This window comes from Natrix helvetica (genome assembly GCF_964273705.1).
Source record: "Natrix helvetica genome assembly, chromosome: 13".
In the NCBI taxonomy this organism is placed as follows: Eukaryota; Metazoa; Chordata; class Lepidosauria; order Squamata; family Natricidae; genus Natrix; species Natrix helvetica.
Window position 1 is genome coordinate 9,564,514 of NC_138557.1, and position 19,030 is coordinate 9,583,543.

Here is a 19,030-nt window from a genome sequence, read left to right on the forward strand (position 1 = left end):
GATAGATAGATGATAGATAGATGATATAGATGATAGATGATAGATAGATGATTGATAGATAGATAAATGATATAGGTAGGTAGGTAGGTAGGTAGGTAGAGATAGATAGATATGGATAGATAGATAGATAGATAGATAGATAGATAGATAGATAGATAGAAAGATAGATGATAGATAGACTTGACTCCTACCAGTAGTTTCAAGAGAAACAGCTCATAATTCCCTGTTCTGACCGTAATTCCACCTACATGGAGTATGGTTTTTTTTCACTCTTTCCCAAGCAAACAGTACAGGCGGTCCTCGACCTATGACCACAACTGAGCCCGAAATTTATGTTGTGAAGCGAGGCATTTGTTAAGTGAGTTTTGCCCCCGTTTATGACTTTTCTCACCACAGCTGTTAAGTGAACTACTGCAGTCGATAAGTTAGTAAGCCACTTGTGAAGTCAACTTGCTTCCCCCAAATGACTTTGCTTGTAACAAGGTCGCAAAAGGGCATCACATGATGCTGGGCAACCGTCATGAGTCAGCTGTCAAGATTCTGAATTTGGAGCATGTGACCGTCGGGATGCTGCAACGGTTGCAAATGTGAATAATGGTTATAAGTCAATTATATTGTAACTTTGAACGGACAGAAAATGGGACTGTTGTGAGTCGAGGACCACCTGTATTCCTGGAATGGAATGGAATAGAACAGAACAGAACAGAACAATGGAATGAGAATAGAATATTGGAATGAAGAATGGAATGGAATGGAATAGAACAGAATAGAACAGAACAGGGAATGGAATGGAATGAAGAATGGAATGGAATAGAATAAAACAATGGAAAGAGAATAGAATAGAATATTGGAATGAAGAATGGAATGGAATAGAACAGAATAGAACGGAACAGGGAATGGAATGGAATGAAGAATGGAATGGAATAGAATAAAACAATGGAATGAGAATAGAGTAGAATATTGGAATGAAGAGGAATAGAATAAAACAATGGAATGAGAATAGAATAGAATATTGGAATGAAGAATGGAATAGAATAGAATAGAACAGGGAATGGAATGAGAATAGAATAGAATATTTGAATGAAGAATGGAATGGAATAGAATGGAATAGAACAGAACAGGGAATGGAATGAGAATAGGAATAGAAGAGAATTGGGAATGGAATGGAATAGAACAGAACAGGGAATGGAATGAGAATAGGAATAGGAATAGAAGAGAATAGGGAATGGAATGGAATAGTAGAGAATAGGGAATGGAATGAGAATAGAACAGAACAGAACAATGGAATGAGAATAGAATAAAATATTGGAATGAAGAATGGAATGGAATAGAACAGAACAGGGAATGGAATAGGAATAGAATAGAATAATGGAATAACATTAGAATATTGGAATGAAGAATGGAATGGAATAGAATAAAACAGAATAGAATAACAGTTGGAAGGGACCTTGGAAGTCTTCTAGTCCAACCCCCTAGTTGATTGACAGGGGAATAACACTGCAAGAAACACTGAGTCAAGTAACCATGGCGCATCGTGTGTGTCTTTGGTTACCCAACCTGAACAGCAAACTCTGTGGCTTACCTGTTGAGAACGGCTTCTTTATCTGCCAAGCGATTCTTTATTTTACTTGTCAAATAGTCCAAAAACAGAGCCCAGATGTCTAAGCAGGAAAAGTAACCTTCATGCGTGGGCTGAAAACAGGTACATCAAAAAGAGGTTGTTTAGCCACACAACTGGTGGTGAACAGACACCTTTGTAAGTCATTCCATAAAAAAAAAAAAATTAAACCTCTCCTATTGCAGTATCCTTCCCCTGCCACGCCCACAAAGCCACGCCCACAGAACCGGTAGTAAAAAAAAAGTGTGGATCCCACCACTGCACTGATGACATGATATCAACTCGATGTCATCTCTTAGCAACTTTTGGCATGGGAGCCAAAAAAGGTTCGCCATCGCTGGCTTAGATATTCTCCACAGGGACCCTTCCCCAACCTGGCTCATCACAGGTGACTCAGGTGAGTTGGGTCTTTTTTGCAATTTTGACTAATTATATGCCAAGGGTTGACTCTTGGTGTCTACAGGTAGGGTTGACCCCAATTGAGCCCAACATTTCTGCTGCTAAGTGAAACATTGGCTGAGTGAGTTTTGCCCCATTTTACGGCTTTTCTTGCCGTGGTGGTTAAGGGAATCCCTGCAGTTGTTTACTTAGTAACATGGCTGTTAAACGAATCTGGCTTTCCCAATGACTTTGTGTCGATTTTGAATCTAACCTGGCAGCAGTCATATTTTTTCTATTCCTCTGTTGCCACAGAGTGGGGGGAAGGAGGATGGAATGCATTGCTAGACAAAACACAGAGCTTTCTCGTAGGAACCAAGGTCAACTCTGCAGATGGTAGATAGAGACGGGGAGGAGTGCCTGAAGAGCCCGCCAATTAACCTAATTGGCCAACTTGATCTGTGATTTTTGGGGAGGGAGTTATTTCCTCTTTTAATTATACGGAAACAGCAGGAAACATTTAGAGTTGCTTTTCAATTTGTTTGTGACGATATAATGTACCCAATAAAAAAGTTCTTAGAGAAAGACCTCAGCCTCAAAGTTCTGATTTGTTTGGGTTCATTAGCCGGGATCATGACACTTTATCAGATCACCCCAAAATGATCACATGACCACATGCAATTGACATAAAGATAAATCAGTTGCCAAGCTCCTGAATTTTGATCACGTGACCACAGGAATGCTGCAATGGTTGTTAAGTGTGAAAAACGGTCACAAGTTGCTTTTGTCAGAACCGTTATAACTTCGAGCGGTCACTAAATGACCGTTGTATTTGAACTGTTGTAAGTTGAGGACCACCTGCACATAAGATAGAGCGTCTCCAAGATGGAAAAAACCCCCCATACATACAGGTTTCGCAGAGGACAATCCACAATCCAAGGCAGGCTCTATTTTGAAATGCCAGGTTAATAAACGAAGCAGGAAAAAAATAATCAAGAGTTCCTCATGCAGAGCCAAAATACACAGAAAATTTTGCACCTTCCCAGAAAATACATTTCTATGCAAGGCAGTGATCACAACAGAGGAACAGAGCTGCCAATTTTAAAGGAGTGAGTACCTGATGAAATGTGTATTTGAACAGCAGTGCAAGAAATTCAACCACAGGGAACTGCGAGTAGGACTCAATCCTTCTCAAGTGGACACTCACAAAAAGGCGTAGAAAGTCAGTAAACTTCTCTATGTAGCTGCAAGAGAAAAAGGAAGGAAACTGAGTAAGCCAAGGGGGGGATGGCTAAGAAGCAACAAAGGAATTTAAAAAGCCACTTGATTGTTCTTTGAAAAGATAAACAGATTCATCGTCATTTTTTAACAATTGAATGAAAGCTCTACGGTCAGTACCTACGCAGCGGGAAACCCTTCCTTCCATTATTACCTGAAACAGCAGAAAAAGACTTAGTGCTTGTTCAAGCTAAGAGCTTCCACAATGAAACCTCCTTAATGGTTTATGCCAGGGGTGTCAAACTCAAGGTCCAGGGTCTGGATTCGGCCTGCAGGGTGCTTAGATTTGGCCTGCGGGACCACCATGGAAACAGCGAAGATCTGTCCCACAGTCCCTCCCGAGCTCCGTTTTTGCTGGCAGAGGGTTGCAGGAGGCTGTCGTAGCCGAAACGGAGCTCGGGAGCCCATTTCCTCTGGCAGAGCATTGCAGGAGGCTGTCACAGCCGAAACTGAGCTCGGGTGCCCATTTCCTCTGGCAGAGCATTGCAGGAGGCAGTCGTAGCCGAAACGGAGCTCGGGAGCCTGTTTCCTCTGGCAGAGCATTGCAGGAGGCTGTTGCAGCCGAAACGGAGCTCGGGAGCCTGTTTCCTCTGGCAGAGCGTTGCAGGAGGCTGTCGTAGCCGAAATGGAGCTCGGGAGCCCGTTTCCTCTGGCAGAGCATTGCAGGAGGCTGTCGTAGCCGAAACGGAGCTCAGGAGCCCGTTTCCTCTGGCAGAGCATTGCAGGAGGCTGTCGTAGCCGAAACGGAGCTCGGGAGCCCGTTTCCTCTGGCAGAGTGCTCGGGCTGCTACAGGCGCTGCCAACCCAAGTGATGTTGAGCTGGCCAGGCCTACTCCATCTCCCCCCCCCCCGCCCCGAGGTCAAACACAACCCTGATGCGGCCTTCAATGAAATCAAGTTTGACACCCCTGGTTTATGCATTTCACCATTCTCGCTATTGGATGGAGAAATTGGATCCGTTAAGAATTCTGTTCAAGTCTGAACCTATACTGCAAAAGAAGTTTCTACACTGACCAGAGGGCGGTTTGAAAGCCGTTTTATTGATTTTCTTCTAACAAACTACAGGTTCTCAACAGAAAGCCAGTCAAGATATTGTGTTACATTAAGCACCAATGTAAGCGGCCTTCTTTTTAAAATAATAACCTGTGACATAAATAATTCTCTAAATACTGGGTCTCCTTTCACAAAGCCAACCCATTGTTAGTAGGACACAATGCTGAGGTGGTGAAAAACAAAGCTGTCATCCTAAACATTCATTCGGTCTGTAAAGCAGAACTGGTGGGCTATATCAGAGCTTGATCAAAACTGCCAATTCTGAAAATTCTAGTTATGCAAAGTAAATATGCAAAAAAAGCAAAGCAAAACATACAGCTTCCAGGTTTTCGGCTACGTTCAGTCCACTCACAAAATTTAAAGTGTCACAACGTAGAACTTTTTAAAATTAAGCACTTCCCATATTTTCACTTTCCAAAGCTAGACCCGATCATCATAAATTTGCATTTATTTGACACCAGCGATGGCAAAGTTGTTTGGCTCCCCCCTGCCATAAGCGGGGGGAGTGCAGGGGTAGTCATGCGCGGGCATGCCGCATCCATAATGCAATGCACGACCCACCCCCAGTCAGTGACTTCTGGTTTGCTGGTTGGGTCGTTTTTCGTCCTCCGGAGCCTTTAGGGACCTTCAGGCAGCTTCCCTGAAGGCTCCGGAAGATGAAAAATGACCCAACCAGCAAACTGGGAGTCACTATTAGTCTTCTCATTATTCCTATCACCCATTTCCCCCCCACTTACAACTGTATGACTGTAACTTTGTTGCTTGTATCCTTACAATTTATATTAATTGTTTCCTAGTATGATTTGATTGCTTATTTGTATCCTATCATTAAGTGTTGCCCCTTATGGTTCGTGACAAATGTATCTTATCTCTTATGTACACTGAGAGCTTATGCACCAAAGACAAATTCCTTGTGTGTCCAATCACACTTGGCCAATAAAGAATTCAATTCAATTCTATTCTATTCAATTCAATTCTATTCTATTCTATTCCATTCTATTCTATTCTTCTATTCTATTCTATTATTCTATTCTATTTTTATTCCTATCCATTCCATTCCATTCCTATTTCTACTCCTATCCATTCCATTTCTATTATTTCTATTTCTTTTCCTATCCATTCTATTCTATTCCATCCTATTTTACTGAAACGGTTTAATCTCACCCTGTTTTTTCCTCCCAATTTAGCACTCCCTTCAGCCAATCCACTGCAGCTGTTAGTTGCTAGGGAAACCATCCAGGTTTTAACACATATTTCACTCAATATCAGCCCTCCCCTTCTCTGGAGTAGGAAATAATTCTAGAAAAGAAATATGGTGTGAAGACATCACATAAGGGTCCAGAGGTTAGAAGGTCCAGCGCGGTGTTTCTCAACCTTGGCTAGAGACGTGTGGACTTCAAGTCCCAGAATTCCACACCCAGCCATGGCTCCAGAGGTTAGTTCAGGGGTGTCCAAACTTGGGAACTTTAAGACTTGTGGACTTCAACTCCCAGAATTCCCCAGCCAGCTGGCTGGGGAATTCTGGGAGTTGAAGTCCACAAGTCTTAAAGTTCCCAAGTTCGGACACCCCTGGGTTAGTTAGACGGTCCAGAGCAGTGTTTGTGGACTTCAATTTCCAGGACACCTGGACTTCAGCTCCCAGAATTCCCATCGGAGCACAGTTGTCTGTGGAATTCTGGGACTTGGAAATCCACAGGTCTCAAAATGGCCAAGGTTGAGGGAAAAAAAAAACTGGTCCAGAGATGAGAATTAATAAAGAGATTGATTGGGTATCGCTAAGATCTGACCGGTGTCCTCAAGTCACTCACCATATATTAAAGAAAAATCTTTCTCTCTCAAGGACAACAGTCCACCCCAGCTTCTTTCTAAGAGTTTTTGGTTTGTTTTGTTGTCGCTTTAAAAAAAAGAAAGCGACATTCGATGCAGGCGGAGATTTTTCCTGCCAGCTACGACAGATGGGCTGCCCAGCACATCAGCATAAAATGCGAGGGCTGCATTCTGCTATCCCTGCCAACCTCCATTTCAACAACGCTTGCCAAAACCCTAAAATGTCCCCTTTGTGCTTTAGGCCCTTTCCCTCAATGGCTCTCAAAACAAGCCCCGAGGCTTTTCGGATGGAGCCCGCAAAAACAAAAGAAAACAAAACACCCCGAAATCCAGGCAGAATCTGGTCAAAGGGACGCTTGCTTTAAAAAGGCATTGGCAAGGAGAAGGAAATCGGAAATCGTCACCATCTTTTAACAACCCCATAATCCCTTGCAGGGTGGTGTCAGGGCAACTGAATGGGGCTGAATGTTTCCTGGCCAGATGCCCTTCCTGTCGCCAATGCGGAGTTTTGTTCAGCAGATATAGTCTAAGTGTGCCCAGAGAGAGAAATATCACTCCCCTTTGTGACACCTATGTCTTGGGGGGGGGGGGGAGGGGGGGATTAGTATCTGGGACTAGGGAAAGAAGACAAGATGGTTTCTATACAATAAAACTTGAGGGCTGTACAGGAATTGTTATGGCACAGTTTATTTTGACGATGTTGCTTGTTTCTGGAGGGGTAACGGTGACTGTAGGAAAGTTGTGGTGAATTTGTGGTGTGTGCAAAGGTTTCTGCCCATTACAAATTGTGTGTTTTTCAACCTTGGCAACTTTCAGATGTGGGCTGGCTAAGTGTGCCCAGATTAGAAATATCTGCCTCTACCTAGGATTGAACTCACAGTCTTCTGATTGTAAGGCGAAAGCTTCGCCTCTAGGCTACCGCACCACCCCCGAAGGAAATCAGAAATAAAGAACAGAATCTGCTTTTGGAATGCTTCTGATGTACTTTATTTCCAAGCATTTCCCATTCATTCCGACGACTACCCTACCTGAAGTTGTTCCAATGTCGCTTTGAAAAGAAAACAAAAAACACACTAAATTTCTTCCCTCACTTTCTTCAAGAGGCTGCCCTGGAGAAGAACTGACTGCATCTACCACTGCCTTTAGCCAACGCAGCCCTCAGGAGACCACCCCATTTGGGGAAGGACCTAAGGCAGTGTTGGCGAAACTTTTCGGCACCGAGTGCTGAAACGGGAGCGCTGGAAAATGGAAGAGCAGTTCCCCGGCGAGCATGTGCGTGCCGGGAAGCTGAGCTTCCAGTTTCCAGTGTGCGCATGCACGCACTTGGCGTGCATGGTTCCAGTTTCAAGCACGAATGCACGCATGAAGACCAGCTGGCTGGCACGCATGTGCTTTGCCGGAAACCGGAAGCTCAGCTTCCTGGCATGCACTCTTCCAGTTTCTGGCGCTCCCATGCGCGCAAAGACCAGCTGGCTGGTGAGCATGTGTGCATCGGAACCCGGAAGAGCAACGGGCGACGGCCGGAGTGCCTGGAGAGATGGCTCTGCATGCCACTTCCGGCAGGCGTACCATAGGTTCGCCATCGTGGGCCTAAGGTCTCTTCTATTCCCTTAAAACCAGACCCATCCACCCTTTCCTTCCGAAGGAAGATGCCAACCAGAAAACCACGAATATCCCTTTACCTCACCGGATCTCTTCGGCTGCTTACAGCCACAACCAAATGGAGGCAAATTGAGATCTTGAACCGCCTCAGAGCAGCAGTCAAACTGTAACGAATGGGGGGGAGGGGGAGGTTTGGAGGGGGGGGGGGAGAAGAAACACAACCCCAAACTCGTTTCTGCCAAGTCGACCGCCCCGCGGCCACGTACCTGGGTCACACTTACCTGGCTGTTTTCCCCGCCTCCGTCCCGGGGCTCTGAAAAAAGGCGATTAGACACACCATGCATAACAAGTCATCGGCAAAGATCATCTTGAAGTTAAAACGAGAAGAGCGGTTGGGCTTCACCTCGTCCGGCCTTACCTCTCGTCCAGCTGCTCTAGCCGGCTCTTCACCGAATGGGCGTTGTTCTCCTTGGTGATCTTCTGCAGGAGGTAGAAGGTCTGCTGGAACATCCGGAGCAAGTACTCCTCGAATTCCACAGGCACACAGTTCTTGGACATGAGTTCGTTGATGCAAGACATAGCCAGCACGCCCAGCTGGCCGCGCTCGTGACTCGAGGAGGCGTTCTGGCTGCTGCCGTTGAGGAAAGACATCTTCCTGACGCGGGTGTCGCAGCCGAAGCGGGCGAAGTGGAAGATGGTGGTGAGGAGGGATGGGGTGATGCTGGTCGACAGGGGGATCCAGCTGAAGAGGTGGGCGAGGCACTCCAGAACCAGGGAACAAATGTATTCGCTTTCTGAGTCAAGGACAGGGATTGGCTGGTTGAGTAATTTGGCTGCACTGGGACTCTGCAACAGGCTACTCAAGAGATCACCTGTAGAGGAAAAAGGACAGGTGCACAGGTAAGTCCAGTCACGCTAAGACTTGCCAGCAATATGGCAATAGCACTTAAGACTTATACAATGCTTCACAGTGCTTCACAGCCTTCTCCCAGCGGTTTGCGGAGTCAGCCAAATCATCCCCCATCTCATGTTTCCAAAGGGAGCTCCTGATCTACCCTAATTACCGTATCTTTCGGTGTATAAGGTGCACCAAGATTTTGAAGAGGCAAGTTAGAAAAAAAATTTTTTTTTGCACTCTGCGGACCTCCCAAAAATGGCCTTTCACGAAAAAGGTTTGTTTGTTTTTTTAAAAAGGGCATGAATAGCCTTTAGGAGGCTCGTAGAGTGCTCGTGGGGGTGGTGGGGGAAAACGAGCAAAATCGACCTGTTTTTGGTTTAAAAAAAAAGGGCATGAATAGCCTTTAGGAGGCTTATAGAGTCCTCCTGGGGGCCGGGGGGGGGGGGAATTGAGCAAAAATCGGCCTCCCCAGCCCCCAAGGGGCACTCTATAAGCCTCCTAAGCAGGACTATTTTGGTGAAGGGGCGGGGTTTCGGGAGGCCAAAAATGCTGTATTCAGTGTATAAGATGTACCCAGATTTTCTCCCTCTTTTTGGGGGGGAAAAGGTGCGTCTTATACTCTGAAGAATACGGTAAAACTGTGCAGCCAAAATATCAGGCAGGAGCCCTTTGCAGTCTGTCTGCATGAGGAGCAATCTGGGCTAATGAGACAGCAAGCCATTGCAATTTCCTAGGATGGCTTTAATTAACGTGAAGGATTGCACCCTGGTTAGGCTTCTTAGCACTGATGAGCTGCTCTTGTCTGTTGATAAAGACGTCAGGCATTGGAAAGTCATTAGAAAGTTTTCTCGGAGAAGTAGCAAAGGCAAGGTGACTCCCTAAAGCAGTGTTTCTCCACCTTGGCAACTCTCAGGTATGTGGGCTTCGATCCCCTTGTGGTCATTAAGCAAACCCAGCTTCCCCCATTGGACTTTGCCTGTAGGAAGCTAGCCGGAAAGCCGCTCACGGCATCCCCGGATGCTGCAAACTTTGTAAATACACGCCGGTTGCCAAGCACCCAAATTGTGATAACGTTAACTGTGACCGTTGTAAGCGCGAGGACTGGTCGTAAGTCCCTTTCTTCAGTGCTGTTGTCATTTCGAATAAGCAAATGATTGTAAGGCGAGGACAGACACCGAACAGAAGGAGAAACAAAGAGCAGCGCAAGATTTTACCACTTTCTCTGGACGTCGGAGATGGTGGTGGGGTGGCGGCCGTAACACTGTATTTATCCCAAATGCTCTCCAAAATACCTGTCGTGAAAGAAGAGCAAAGTCTCAGCAGCTGCAAAGCCATTCGCATATTCAGCCTCAGTTAAAAAGATCAAGGTAAAAGTTCCCCTTGCACATATGTGCTAGTTGTTCCTGACTCTAGGGGGCGCTGCTCATCTCAGTTTCAAAGCCGAAGAGCCAGCGCTGTCCGAAGACGTCTCCGTGGTCATTTGGCCAGCACGACTAAACGGCAAAGGCGCACGGAACGTTGTTACCTTCCCACCAAAGGTGGTCTCCATTTTACTACTTGCATTTTTTACGTGCTTTCGAACTGCTACGTTGGCAGAAGCTGGGACAAGTAACGGGAGCTCACTCCATTACGTGGCGCTAGGGATTCAAACCGCCAAACTGCCCAACTTTCTGATTGACAAGCTCGGCGACTTAGCCACTGAGTCCCACAGCCTCCGTTGCAAATTTGTTATTTCAAGCATGTCAGTTGAATTCGGGGAATTTGAGGAACTCAAATTTAACCTCAAGCATTTATGACTTGCGCTCTGGTCTTTCCACCTGTCAATCAGGACCTGATTCCTGACTGTATTTTTGAAAGATTCCATGTGGAATGCCGAAGGAGAAATGCTGATAACCTCTCCTTCTTAGCAGGGGAAAAAAAATGGGTAGTAGGTCTTAGAGACTGCAGGATTTCCAGAAATAAAACTGACAATTAATTTTGGCAACAAAATATTGATAACTGACTGACTGAACCGTGTATGACTTGGACTGTTAACCGGACTCTGAATACCTCTATATTTCTACATAGTAAACTACTATATTTTTATACTATTCAGTGTTTGCTGGTTTGTGCGTGTTATTCCATATCACTCTCATTACGCTTCTCTGCATATTCGCTCTTCTAACGGGGAGCTTAATTACATAACAGCCAGCTTCTCTTGACAGCTGCAGTGCTATCTGGGTTTTCCTGTCTCACTCACCTGTGAGGAGTCCAAGGACATTCTGAACTTGCTCCAGGAGCAGCTTCCGCAGCTCCTCCTTCCGTGCGATGCTGAGATCCTCCCGTGGGCAAGCCAGCTCTTCGGACGTGGTTTTCAGCATGATCAGCCCAAGTGGAGTTGTCACTGGGGACTGGATTAACTGTCAAAGAGAATGGAATTTTAGCGTGAACAGCTCTCTTATTTGTCTATCTGTCCATCCGTCCATCCATCCATCCATCCATCCATTCTTTGGAAAGCTACCCGTGGAGTCAATATATTCAGAATGTTCTGACCCAGGCTTCCTTAGAAAGCAAGAAGCAAAATCTTGGTTCCGACAAAACCTCTTTAATATACACAACTGTGAATTCCTTTCATTCACAGTCAGCAAGGCTTAGCAAACAGTCTTTCAGAGGAATATTTATCCACACGCACCTAATCTCGTTTGGAGCGCTGCCAGATAACTAGTATCCACACACAGGGCAAAGCAACACTTGGCACAGAGTCTTATAATCACAAACAGAACTTTCCGGACCGAATGAACGAATTGCTTCCTGCAAAAGCCCCCTCCCCATTTGTTCCTTTTTTGCTTCCTATGGGAGGGGCCAGTCACCTCCAAGGTGTGGCTTTACTCCCAAGTCAACCCTGCTTTCTTAGTTGTTCTTGTCTTCTGGCAGCTCTGCGCATGCGCACAGTGGGAACAGGCTCCAGCCTGTTCCTCTGCCTCACTGCTGTCTACTCCCTCTCTGCCTCCGATGCAGAGCCCTCGTCTGAGCTTTCCTCAGCCCCCAGGACTGGCCCATGTTCCTCCCCAACCCCCTCTAGTTCCACCCTAGACACAAAGCCAGCTGGGCGACTTCAGGCCAGTCACACACACTCTCTCTCTCAGTGGTAGGGAGCAGGCAATGTCAAATGACTTCTGAAATTCAGGAGTCAGGGCTGCCTTGAAGGCCCCAGCATAAGAACGGACCACGGCTAAGATGACTTTCGTTAGCTTTTAAATCTTACCTGTAAAATATTTGTGAAGAAGTCATGATAAAACATGGGCCAGTCTTGCCGGCCAATATCCACAATGACCTTACAAAGTTTGTTTCGGATGAAGTAAGGCAAAGTTTTATGGTGAGCTAAAAGAAGTTTTGGCAGGCAACTGCGAATCTCTGTTTTGTCCTGAGACGGGACCCCAAGCCACATCTTGTTAATCAGGTTCTGAAACAGACAGGCATTATTATGATGAATCAGGCTGAAACATAATCTTCTTTGCTCAAGCCTAAAGCTAATACTCAAAGGTGTTAAATATAGAGGTGAGCTTACTAAAAATACTAAACGTAAAGGTTCCCCTTGCACATATGTGTTGGTTGTTCCCACCTCTAGGGGGCGGTTCTCGTTTCAAAGCTGAAGAGCCAGCACTGTCCGAAGACGTCTCCGTGGTCATGTGGCCGGCATGACTCAACGCCGAAGGCGCACAGAACACTGTTACCTTCCCACCAAAAGTGGTTCCTCTTTTTCTACTTGCATTTTTTATGTGCTTTTGAACTGCTAGGTTGGCAGAAGCTGGGACAAGTAACGGGAGCTCACTCCGTTACGCAGTGCCAAGGATTCGAACCGCCGAACTGTCGACCTTTCTGACCGACAAGCTCAGCGTCTTAGCCACTGCGTCCCTCAATTTTTGAGGTATTGCTAAAAATACCAACTTAAAAAATATGTGCTACTTGGAAAGCTGCTTTTGTTTTGGGGAAAGTATTAATTTACAATTAAGAGTGAGTTCCCATTCATAGAAGGAACTAAAGCTCTACTAATTCATGCTAGTAACTAATACTAGGATCGCAGGAGAAGAGAGAAATAGGCAACTATTGAGACAAATTTAATCTCATTTTGATCCATTTGATTCATGCTTGAAAAAAAAATAACTATCTAACTCGGAATTATACATAAAAATAAAATACAACACTTTCTCTGCCATAATAGCCATAAATAAACTTGAAACTAACTTCTTTTAGAATCAATGACAACTTTATATGCTTCGTTTTATAGCTTTCACCACCCACACAAAAACATCCAACCCTCTGCTTTCTTTATAAATTGTACCAGTACCAAGGCAAAGGAATGACATATTCGTTTAATGGACCAAATAGGATGAAGACATGTCTGTTAAATCCTGATCCCACAGCCCATTACTGGGCCATGGCCTATTCGGAATTGGGCCATGTGAGTGGTTGGCTGGCGCACACGCATTGTTCTGACTTTGGCTTCCCGAGAGCATGAAGCAAACTCCTTGTCCCAACAAAAGCCCCTTTCATTAATCTACTGTGAATTCTGCTCATTCACATCCAACAAAGTCTTTCAAGGGAGGATTTATAGTCACAGACCTTCTCTGGCTTGAAGAGCTGACTAGCCGATCTCTGCAAAACTTGGCAAGGAGTCTCGGAGAGTCAAGAACCAATTAAGCGAACTAATGTTCTTCTGCAAACTCCACTCCCCTTTCGCTCCTCTTTTATTTCCTCTGGGAGGGGCCATTCATCGTCCACCTGTGTCCTTACTCCCAGGTCGACCCCTGTTCTTTAGCTGTTCCCTTCGTCTGGCAACTCTGCACATGCGCACACTGGGAATAGGCTCCAGCTGTTCTTCTGCCTCACTGATGTCTGACTCCGAAGGCAGCTGATAACTGTCGGACGGCTCTGGCCCCTGCTCTGTCTCCGACACAGAACCCTCATCAGAGCCTTCCCCCGACTCCAGGACTGGCCCAGGTTCCTCCCCAACCTCCTCACTGTCCGAATCTGCTGCCAGCTGTACTGGCTGCTGGCAGGCCACAAGACGCATGTGTGCAACTCAACTTGTGTGAGCGACGGGGCAGCACTTGTGCGCAGACCCATCACTCGCGCACGTTGAGCTGTGTGTGCCAACCAGCCTGCCACTCGCGTGGCCCACTTCCCCTCTGAATGCCGTGCCACAAAGTTTGGGTCCCGCTGTTATAAGAAGCCTGTTACGAGCATGATAAGCCCAGTCTGGTAGCTCACCTCAAATACTGTTAAACTATACATCATGACATAGTCATTTCTCGTGCTTGACAGGAAATAGAGGCAGAATCTCCAGGCACCGACCTGCTGAGCGAAGTTATTCAGAAGCTCTTCTAGATAGAGAAATGAAGCAAAATCGAATCAAACATGCATCGTACAAAAACAAAAGGACGAAAACCCCTTTTAATAATTTCCTGTGAATTCTGCTCCTTCACATCCAGCAAAGTCTTTCAAGGGAGGATTTAGAGTCACAGACCTTCTCTGGCTTGGAGAGCTGCCAGGCCGATCTCTGCAGAACTTGGCCAGGAGTCTCGGAGAGTCAAGAACCAATTAAGCAAACTGATTGTCTCCTGCAAGATCCACTCCCCTTTCGCTCCTTTTATTTCCTCTGGGAGGGGCCATTCATCATCCACCTGTGGCCTTACTCCCAAGTTGACCCCTCTTCCTTTAGCTGTTCCCTTCATCTGGCCACTCTGCGCATGCGCACACTGGGAACAGGCTCCAGCTGTTCTTCTGCCTCACTGACGTCTGACTCTGAAGGCAGCTGATAACTGTCGGATGGCCTTGGCCCCCTCTCTGCCTCCGACACAGAGCCCTCATCAGAGCCTTCCCCAGACTCCGGGACTGGCCCATGTTCCTCCCCAACCTCCTCACTGCCCGAATCTGCTGCCAGTTCTGCTGGCCACTGGCGGGCCACAACACATTAGAATTTAGAACAAAAGGAGGAGCTGCATCCCTCTTGTTTTACGAGAAAAGCCAGAAGGCCCGGCCCTGAGCTATTTATACCATTATTTACATTTAAGTTACTATCGATCAGAGTTTCTAAAAGCTGCAGCCAAAGACCACTGAGCTTATAAAGAGAAGACTGATATAACCCTAACAGCAAGACTTAAAGCTTATTTTTAACCTGCTGATGTTGAAATGCTTAAAAAAACCCTGCCTTTTCCTTTGAACGACTGGGCTAAAAAGTCTTGGTTGATCTAAGGTCGGTTTTCTCAGGGCCTTGTGGTTTTCCATGTACTTCTAACCCACTCCTGTTCTAAAGAACAATCATTATTCATTAAAAGGAACGGAGGGAATAATGTTCCATTATCATTCATATCCCACTTTCACCGATCTTCTACCTGCTGACTGGCCCCCAATAATTGCCCTGTCGCTAATTAAGGTTCTCTGGCACAGAACGTCTTTTCAAACAATCTGTCACTGGCTGGCAGATTATTGCTTTAAAAATAAATAAATAAAGAGAGAGAAGAAAAACATCTTTTAAAAAGGGAGGGAAAAAATATGGTATATTTTGCAAGCGTGCACTTCAATACAATACAATACAATACAATACAATACAATACAATAGCAGAGTTGGAAGGGACCTTGGAGGTCTTCTAGTCCAACCCCCTGCCTAGGCAGGAAACCCTATACCATTTCAGACAAATTGTTATCCAGCATCTTCTTAAAGACTTCCAGTGTTGGAGCATTTACAACTTCTGGAGGCAATTGGAGGCATTTACAACTTCTGGAGGCAAGCTGTTCCACTGATTAATTTCTCTAAGTGTCAGGAAATTTCTCCTCAGTTCTAAGTTGCTTCTCTCCTTGATTAGTTTCCACCCATTGCTTCTTGTTCTACCCTCAGGTGCCTTGGAGAATAGTTTGACTCTCTCTTCTTTGTGGCAGCCCCTGAGATATTGGAAGACTGCTATCATGTCTCCCCTAGTCCTTCTTTTCATTAAACTAGACATACCCAGTTTTTGCAAGCGTTCTTCATGTTTTAGTCTCCAGCCCCCTAATCCTCTTTGTTGCTTTTCCCCTAAATGTGCTGTTTGTCAGACCTGGAAGCCATCTTTTGCATTGGGCCTTCAGACCTGCCACATTTAATGCCGTGGGAAACTGTGAGGGGGGATTATATAGAGTGAGGTAGATATAGTCAAAATAACATTCCTTTCTCAGAGAGTCAAGGTCATCTTGCCCTGCACCTGGAGGGCTGTGACTGGGAGGCATCTCCAGTTGGGACGGTGCTTTGATTGGGCCATTTGATGGACATGTGGGTGGTGGGTAGATGCTTGAATTTTTATTTGGGAAAACCGGGAAGCTTTCAGATTCGGGTTTCCCCAGATGTGCCGATAGGACATCTTTAATAAAATGGAACTTTGAGGAAACTCAAGCCTCGGAGTCTTCTTTCGTTGGGGGCGTTACTTGGAACCCTGACAAATGTGCTCAAAGGGGCTTATGAGAGCAGACACCAAAACAAAACCAGGCTGCCTTAATTCCAAAATCTGGGGCAGAACCTGGGGAGAAAATGGGGAAGAGGCCAGCTTACCAATTTCACGCTTTCTCTCGTTCGTAGTGCAGTTGTGGAAAAACTCCGTCATTAGGCTCTCTAAGGCTCGGAGCGAGGCCTCTTCCGATGCCTGCCAAAGACATTTTAAGAGAAATAGTCACACTTGGGATGTTTACAAAAAAATTGCCCCTTTAAAACTACACCAAATTTTCCTTTCTTATATGGGTATATATGGGTATATTTTGCTATAAACAGCATACGTCGTCTAATTCAATTTAAGCATAGAGAGCATTTCTTTCAAATGTTTTCTACCATTAACAATGTACTATCATTTCTTTATTTCTTAATTCGTTACGTAACAATAACAATCTTACTATTATTCCCTTTAGCCTACTAATGTAACTCTTTTTCTCTTTCTTCCTCTTTTAACCATTTTTTCTTGGGCTATGAAGATTCTCCATCGTCCAAGGCATGATTATTAATTCCAAAGATGTTTTTCCAAAAAGCAACCGAAAAAGCTCCTTGGATGAGAAGCGAAACTTTTTCAAAGAAAAAAAAACCAAACCCAAGGAAGTCCAACGGCTTTTTAGAAAAGCATCTTTGGGAAGATCAGAAGTGGGTGCATCCAATAAGGAGGTCATTGAAAAAATGGCACACAACGGTAAAGTGACAAGAGAAACTGGACTTAAAAGTAACTGAACATCAAAACAACAGCTAAGACTGTTTTTCTTCAAATGTCATTTGGTAAACAGTGGCTACGTTTTCAACATGGTTTCCTTATCCATTACAAAAAGTGAAAATACACCCAATGTTTAACAAACGTATTGTAAGCTTCTTCAATCTTGTGATCTAGAGTTGATCTGCATTGTATTTATTTATTGCGTTCTTATTGTCTTCCCAGAGTTTACAGCCAAACCATGCAAAACTTGCAACCCAAAAATGTCATAAATCCATAATATTAGGCCACGGTTGTGTAAATACCCAACTGGACACTTCAAATCAAGTAAGACTGCTTCAACTTTAGAAACATACAGGAATCTAAGTCCATCTGTTGGGTTTTCCAATTTTCAAAGGGTAGATTTGATAACGACAGTTTCTCCTCCTTTTATCAGGACTATTTGCGCTAACATTATTTAGGAAAAACTGAATTTAGGCTGGCTTACTCATTGCAGCTTGTCTCTTAGCAACAGACTACTCAATTTTCATCGGCTCTTCATAGTTTTAAAATAGAAGGCACTTCTCATAAGATTACTGATCTGGAGATTATTCCAGGGATGAAAAATGTGAAAATCTGTCAAACTAGCCAGCGCTTTAGGTTCGAATTTAAGTTCTCCTTCACAACTCTTTGAAAATTTTATCTTTTCAATAGATAAACAGGCTGGCTGTACTTTTTCATCATCCTTTTTTTGCAGTTTCTCTCCGAATGCTTATTTGTTTTATTTTATTTATTAAATTTATTGGTGACCATCTCACCGCAAGGTAACGTTGAGTGGCTTACATATTATATTATCACACAGTCGTTATTATTGAGAAGATTCATGTTCTCTTCTGGGTTTCCAGCTCAAATTTGAAGGTTTGGGCCAGATATTCTGTCTTCCGCTTTTACATTGGAAAACAGGGTAAAATCGGAGGTAAAAATCAAGAATGGCGATGTTGCCATTGAAATATGGTCACTACAGCAACAGATTGAAGACACTTTCAATTTGCTTTCTGTATCTTTGGTCCTTGTCAATACATCATTAGCCTAGGGGCCTCCAAACTTGGCAACTTTTAAGACTTGTGGACTTCAAGTCCCAGAATTCCTCAGGCAGTTTGGAGATCTCTGGGCTAATGCTGTATTGACAAGGACCAAAGATTTGGAAAGCAAAATTAAGAGTGTTTTTAATCTGTTGCTGCAGTGAACATATTTTAGCTGGCTGGGGAATTCTGGGAGTCGAAGTCCACAAGCCTTAACACTGGCCAAGTTTGGAGACCCCCCCCTGCACTAGCCAATTGGGGTCTTTCTGGCTTAATGAGTAAGGAGACTGCACTACTTCTATCACCTTTTAAAAATCTACAAGAGAAGAAGCTCAGTCCAGCTGTAATCTTGCCTAGAAGAGATGACCGCCAGCCAAACAATAATACCCCAGTGTTCCTCTTTCATTTGCAAAATAACATTTTTAATGCATATTCTGCAAGGCTGCCAAACCCACATTTGTTGAAGTATTAAGTGATCTTGCTACAACCTCCTCTAAATTTCATGTACAGTATGATGCCAAATGTTTATAAAATACTAGCTGATAACCTGGCATTGGAAAATGTCCGGACCAAATGTTGGATGTCTACTGTTGGATTTTGTATATATATTCAAATGTTGGATGTCTAATGTATATACATCATTTTTCCAAGGGCCAAGACCCCTTCAGCTAGAATTTTGCTTCACAGGATAGCTAGCAAGATATTCTGAGTCCTTGCAAACAGAAGATGGAGTCCCACATCTCTGGCACCGGTGTACCCCTTCAAATAGTATTTGGAAACGCCTTCAAACAGGCCAAAATACTGAGGCTTCAAGACCAAAAATTTTGACAGACCTGTTGTCCATCAATTTACTTAACACTCTTTGAAAACAACTTTGATAAGAGCCCTGGTAGTTAGAATGCAGAACTCTGCTGACTGCCAGCAGTTCGAGTCTGACTGCCTGAAGGTTGACTCAGCCTTCCATCCTTCCCAGGTCAGTAAAATGAGGACCCAGATTGTTGGGGTCAATATGTCGACTCTGTAAACTGCTTAGAGAGGGCTGCAAAGCACTGTGAAGCGGTATACAAGTCTAAATGCTATTGCTATAACACTTACTATAGAGTACACATAGCACACA

General features: G+C 44.7%; 1 protein-coding gene across 2 annotated transcripts in view; it reads right to left on the minus strand.

Annotated features, from left to right (window-relative positions):
• The window catches only part of XPO6 (exportin 6), a 61,948-nt gene that overhangs the window by 30,455 nt on the left and 12,463 nt on the right, over positions 1-19,030 (minus strand). For both annotated transcript variants that reach the window (XM_081966077.1, XM_081966078.1), the window contains exons 2-9: positions 16,216-16,306; positions 13,905-14,017; positions 11,899-12,096; positions 10,894-11,053; positions 9,869-9,946; positions 8,175-8,628; positions 3,114-3,240; positions 1,583-1,692 (exon numbers count right to left, since the gene is read on the minus strand). In XM_081966077.1, the coding sequence (XP_081822203.1) occupies positions 1,583-1,692; positions 3,114-3,240; positions 8,175-8,628; positions 9,869-9,946; positions 10,894-11,053; positions 11,899-12,096; positions 13,905-14,017; positions 16,216-16,306 (1,331 nt within the window). The remainder of the gene's footprint in view (positions 1-1,582; positions 1,693-3,113; positions 3,241-8,174; positions 8,629-9,868; positions 9,947-10,893; positions 11,054-11,898; positions 12,097-13,904; positions 14,018-16,215; positions 16,307-19,030) is intronic.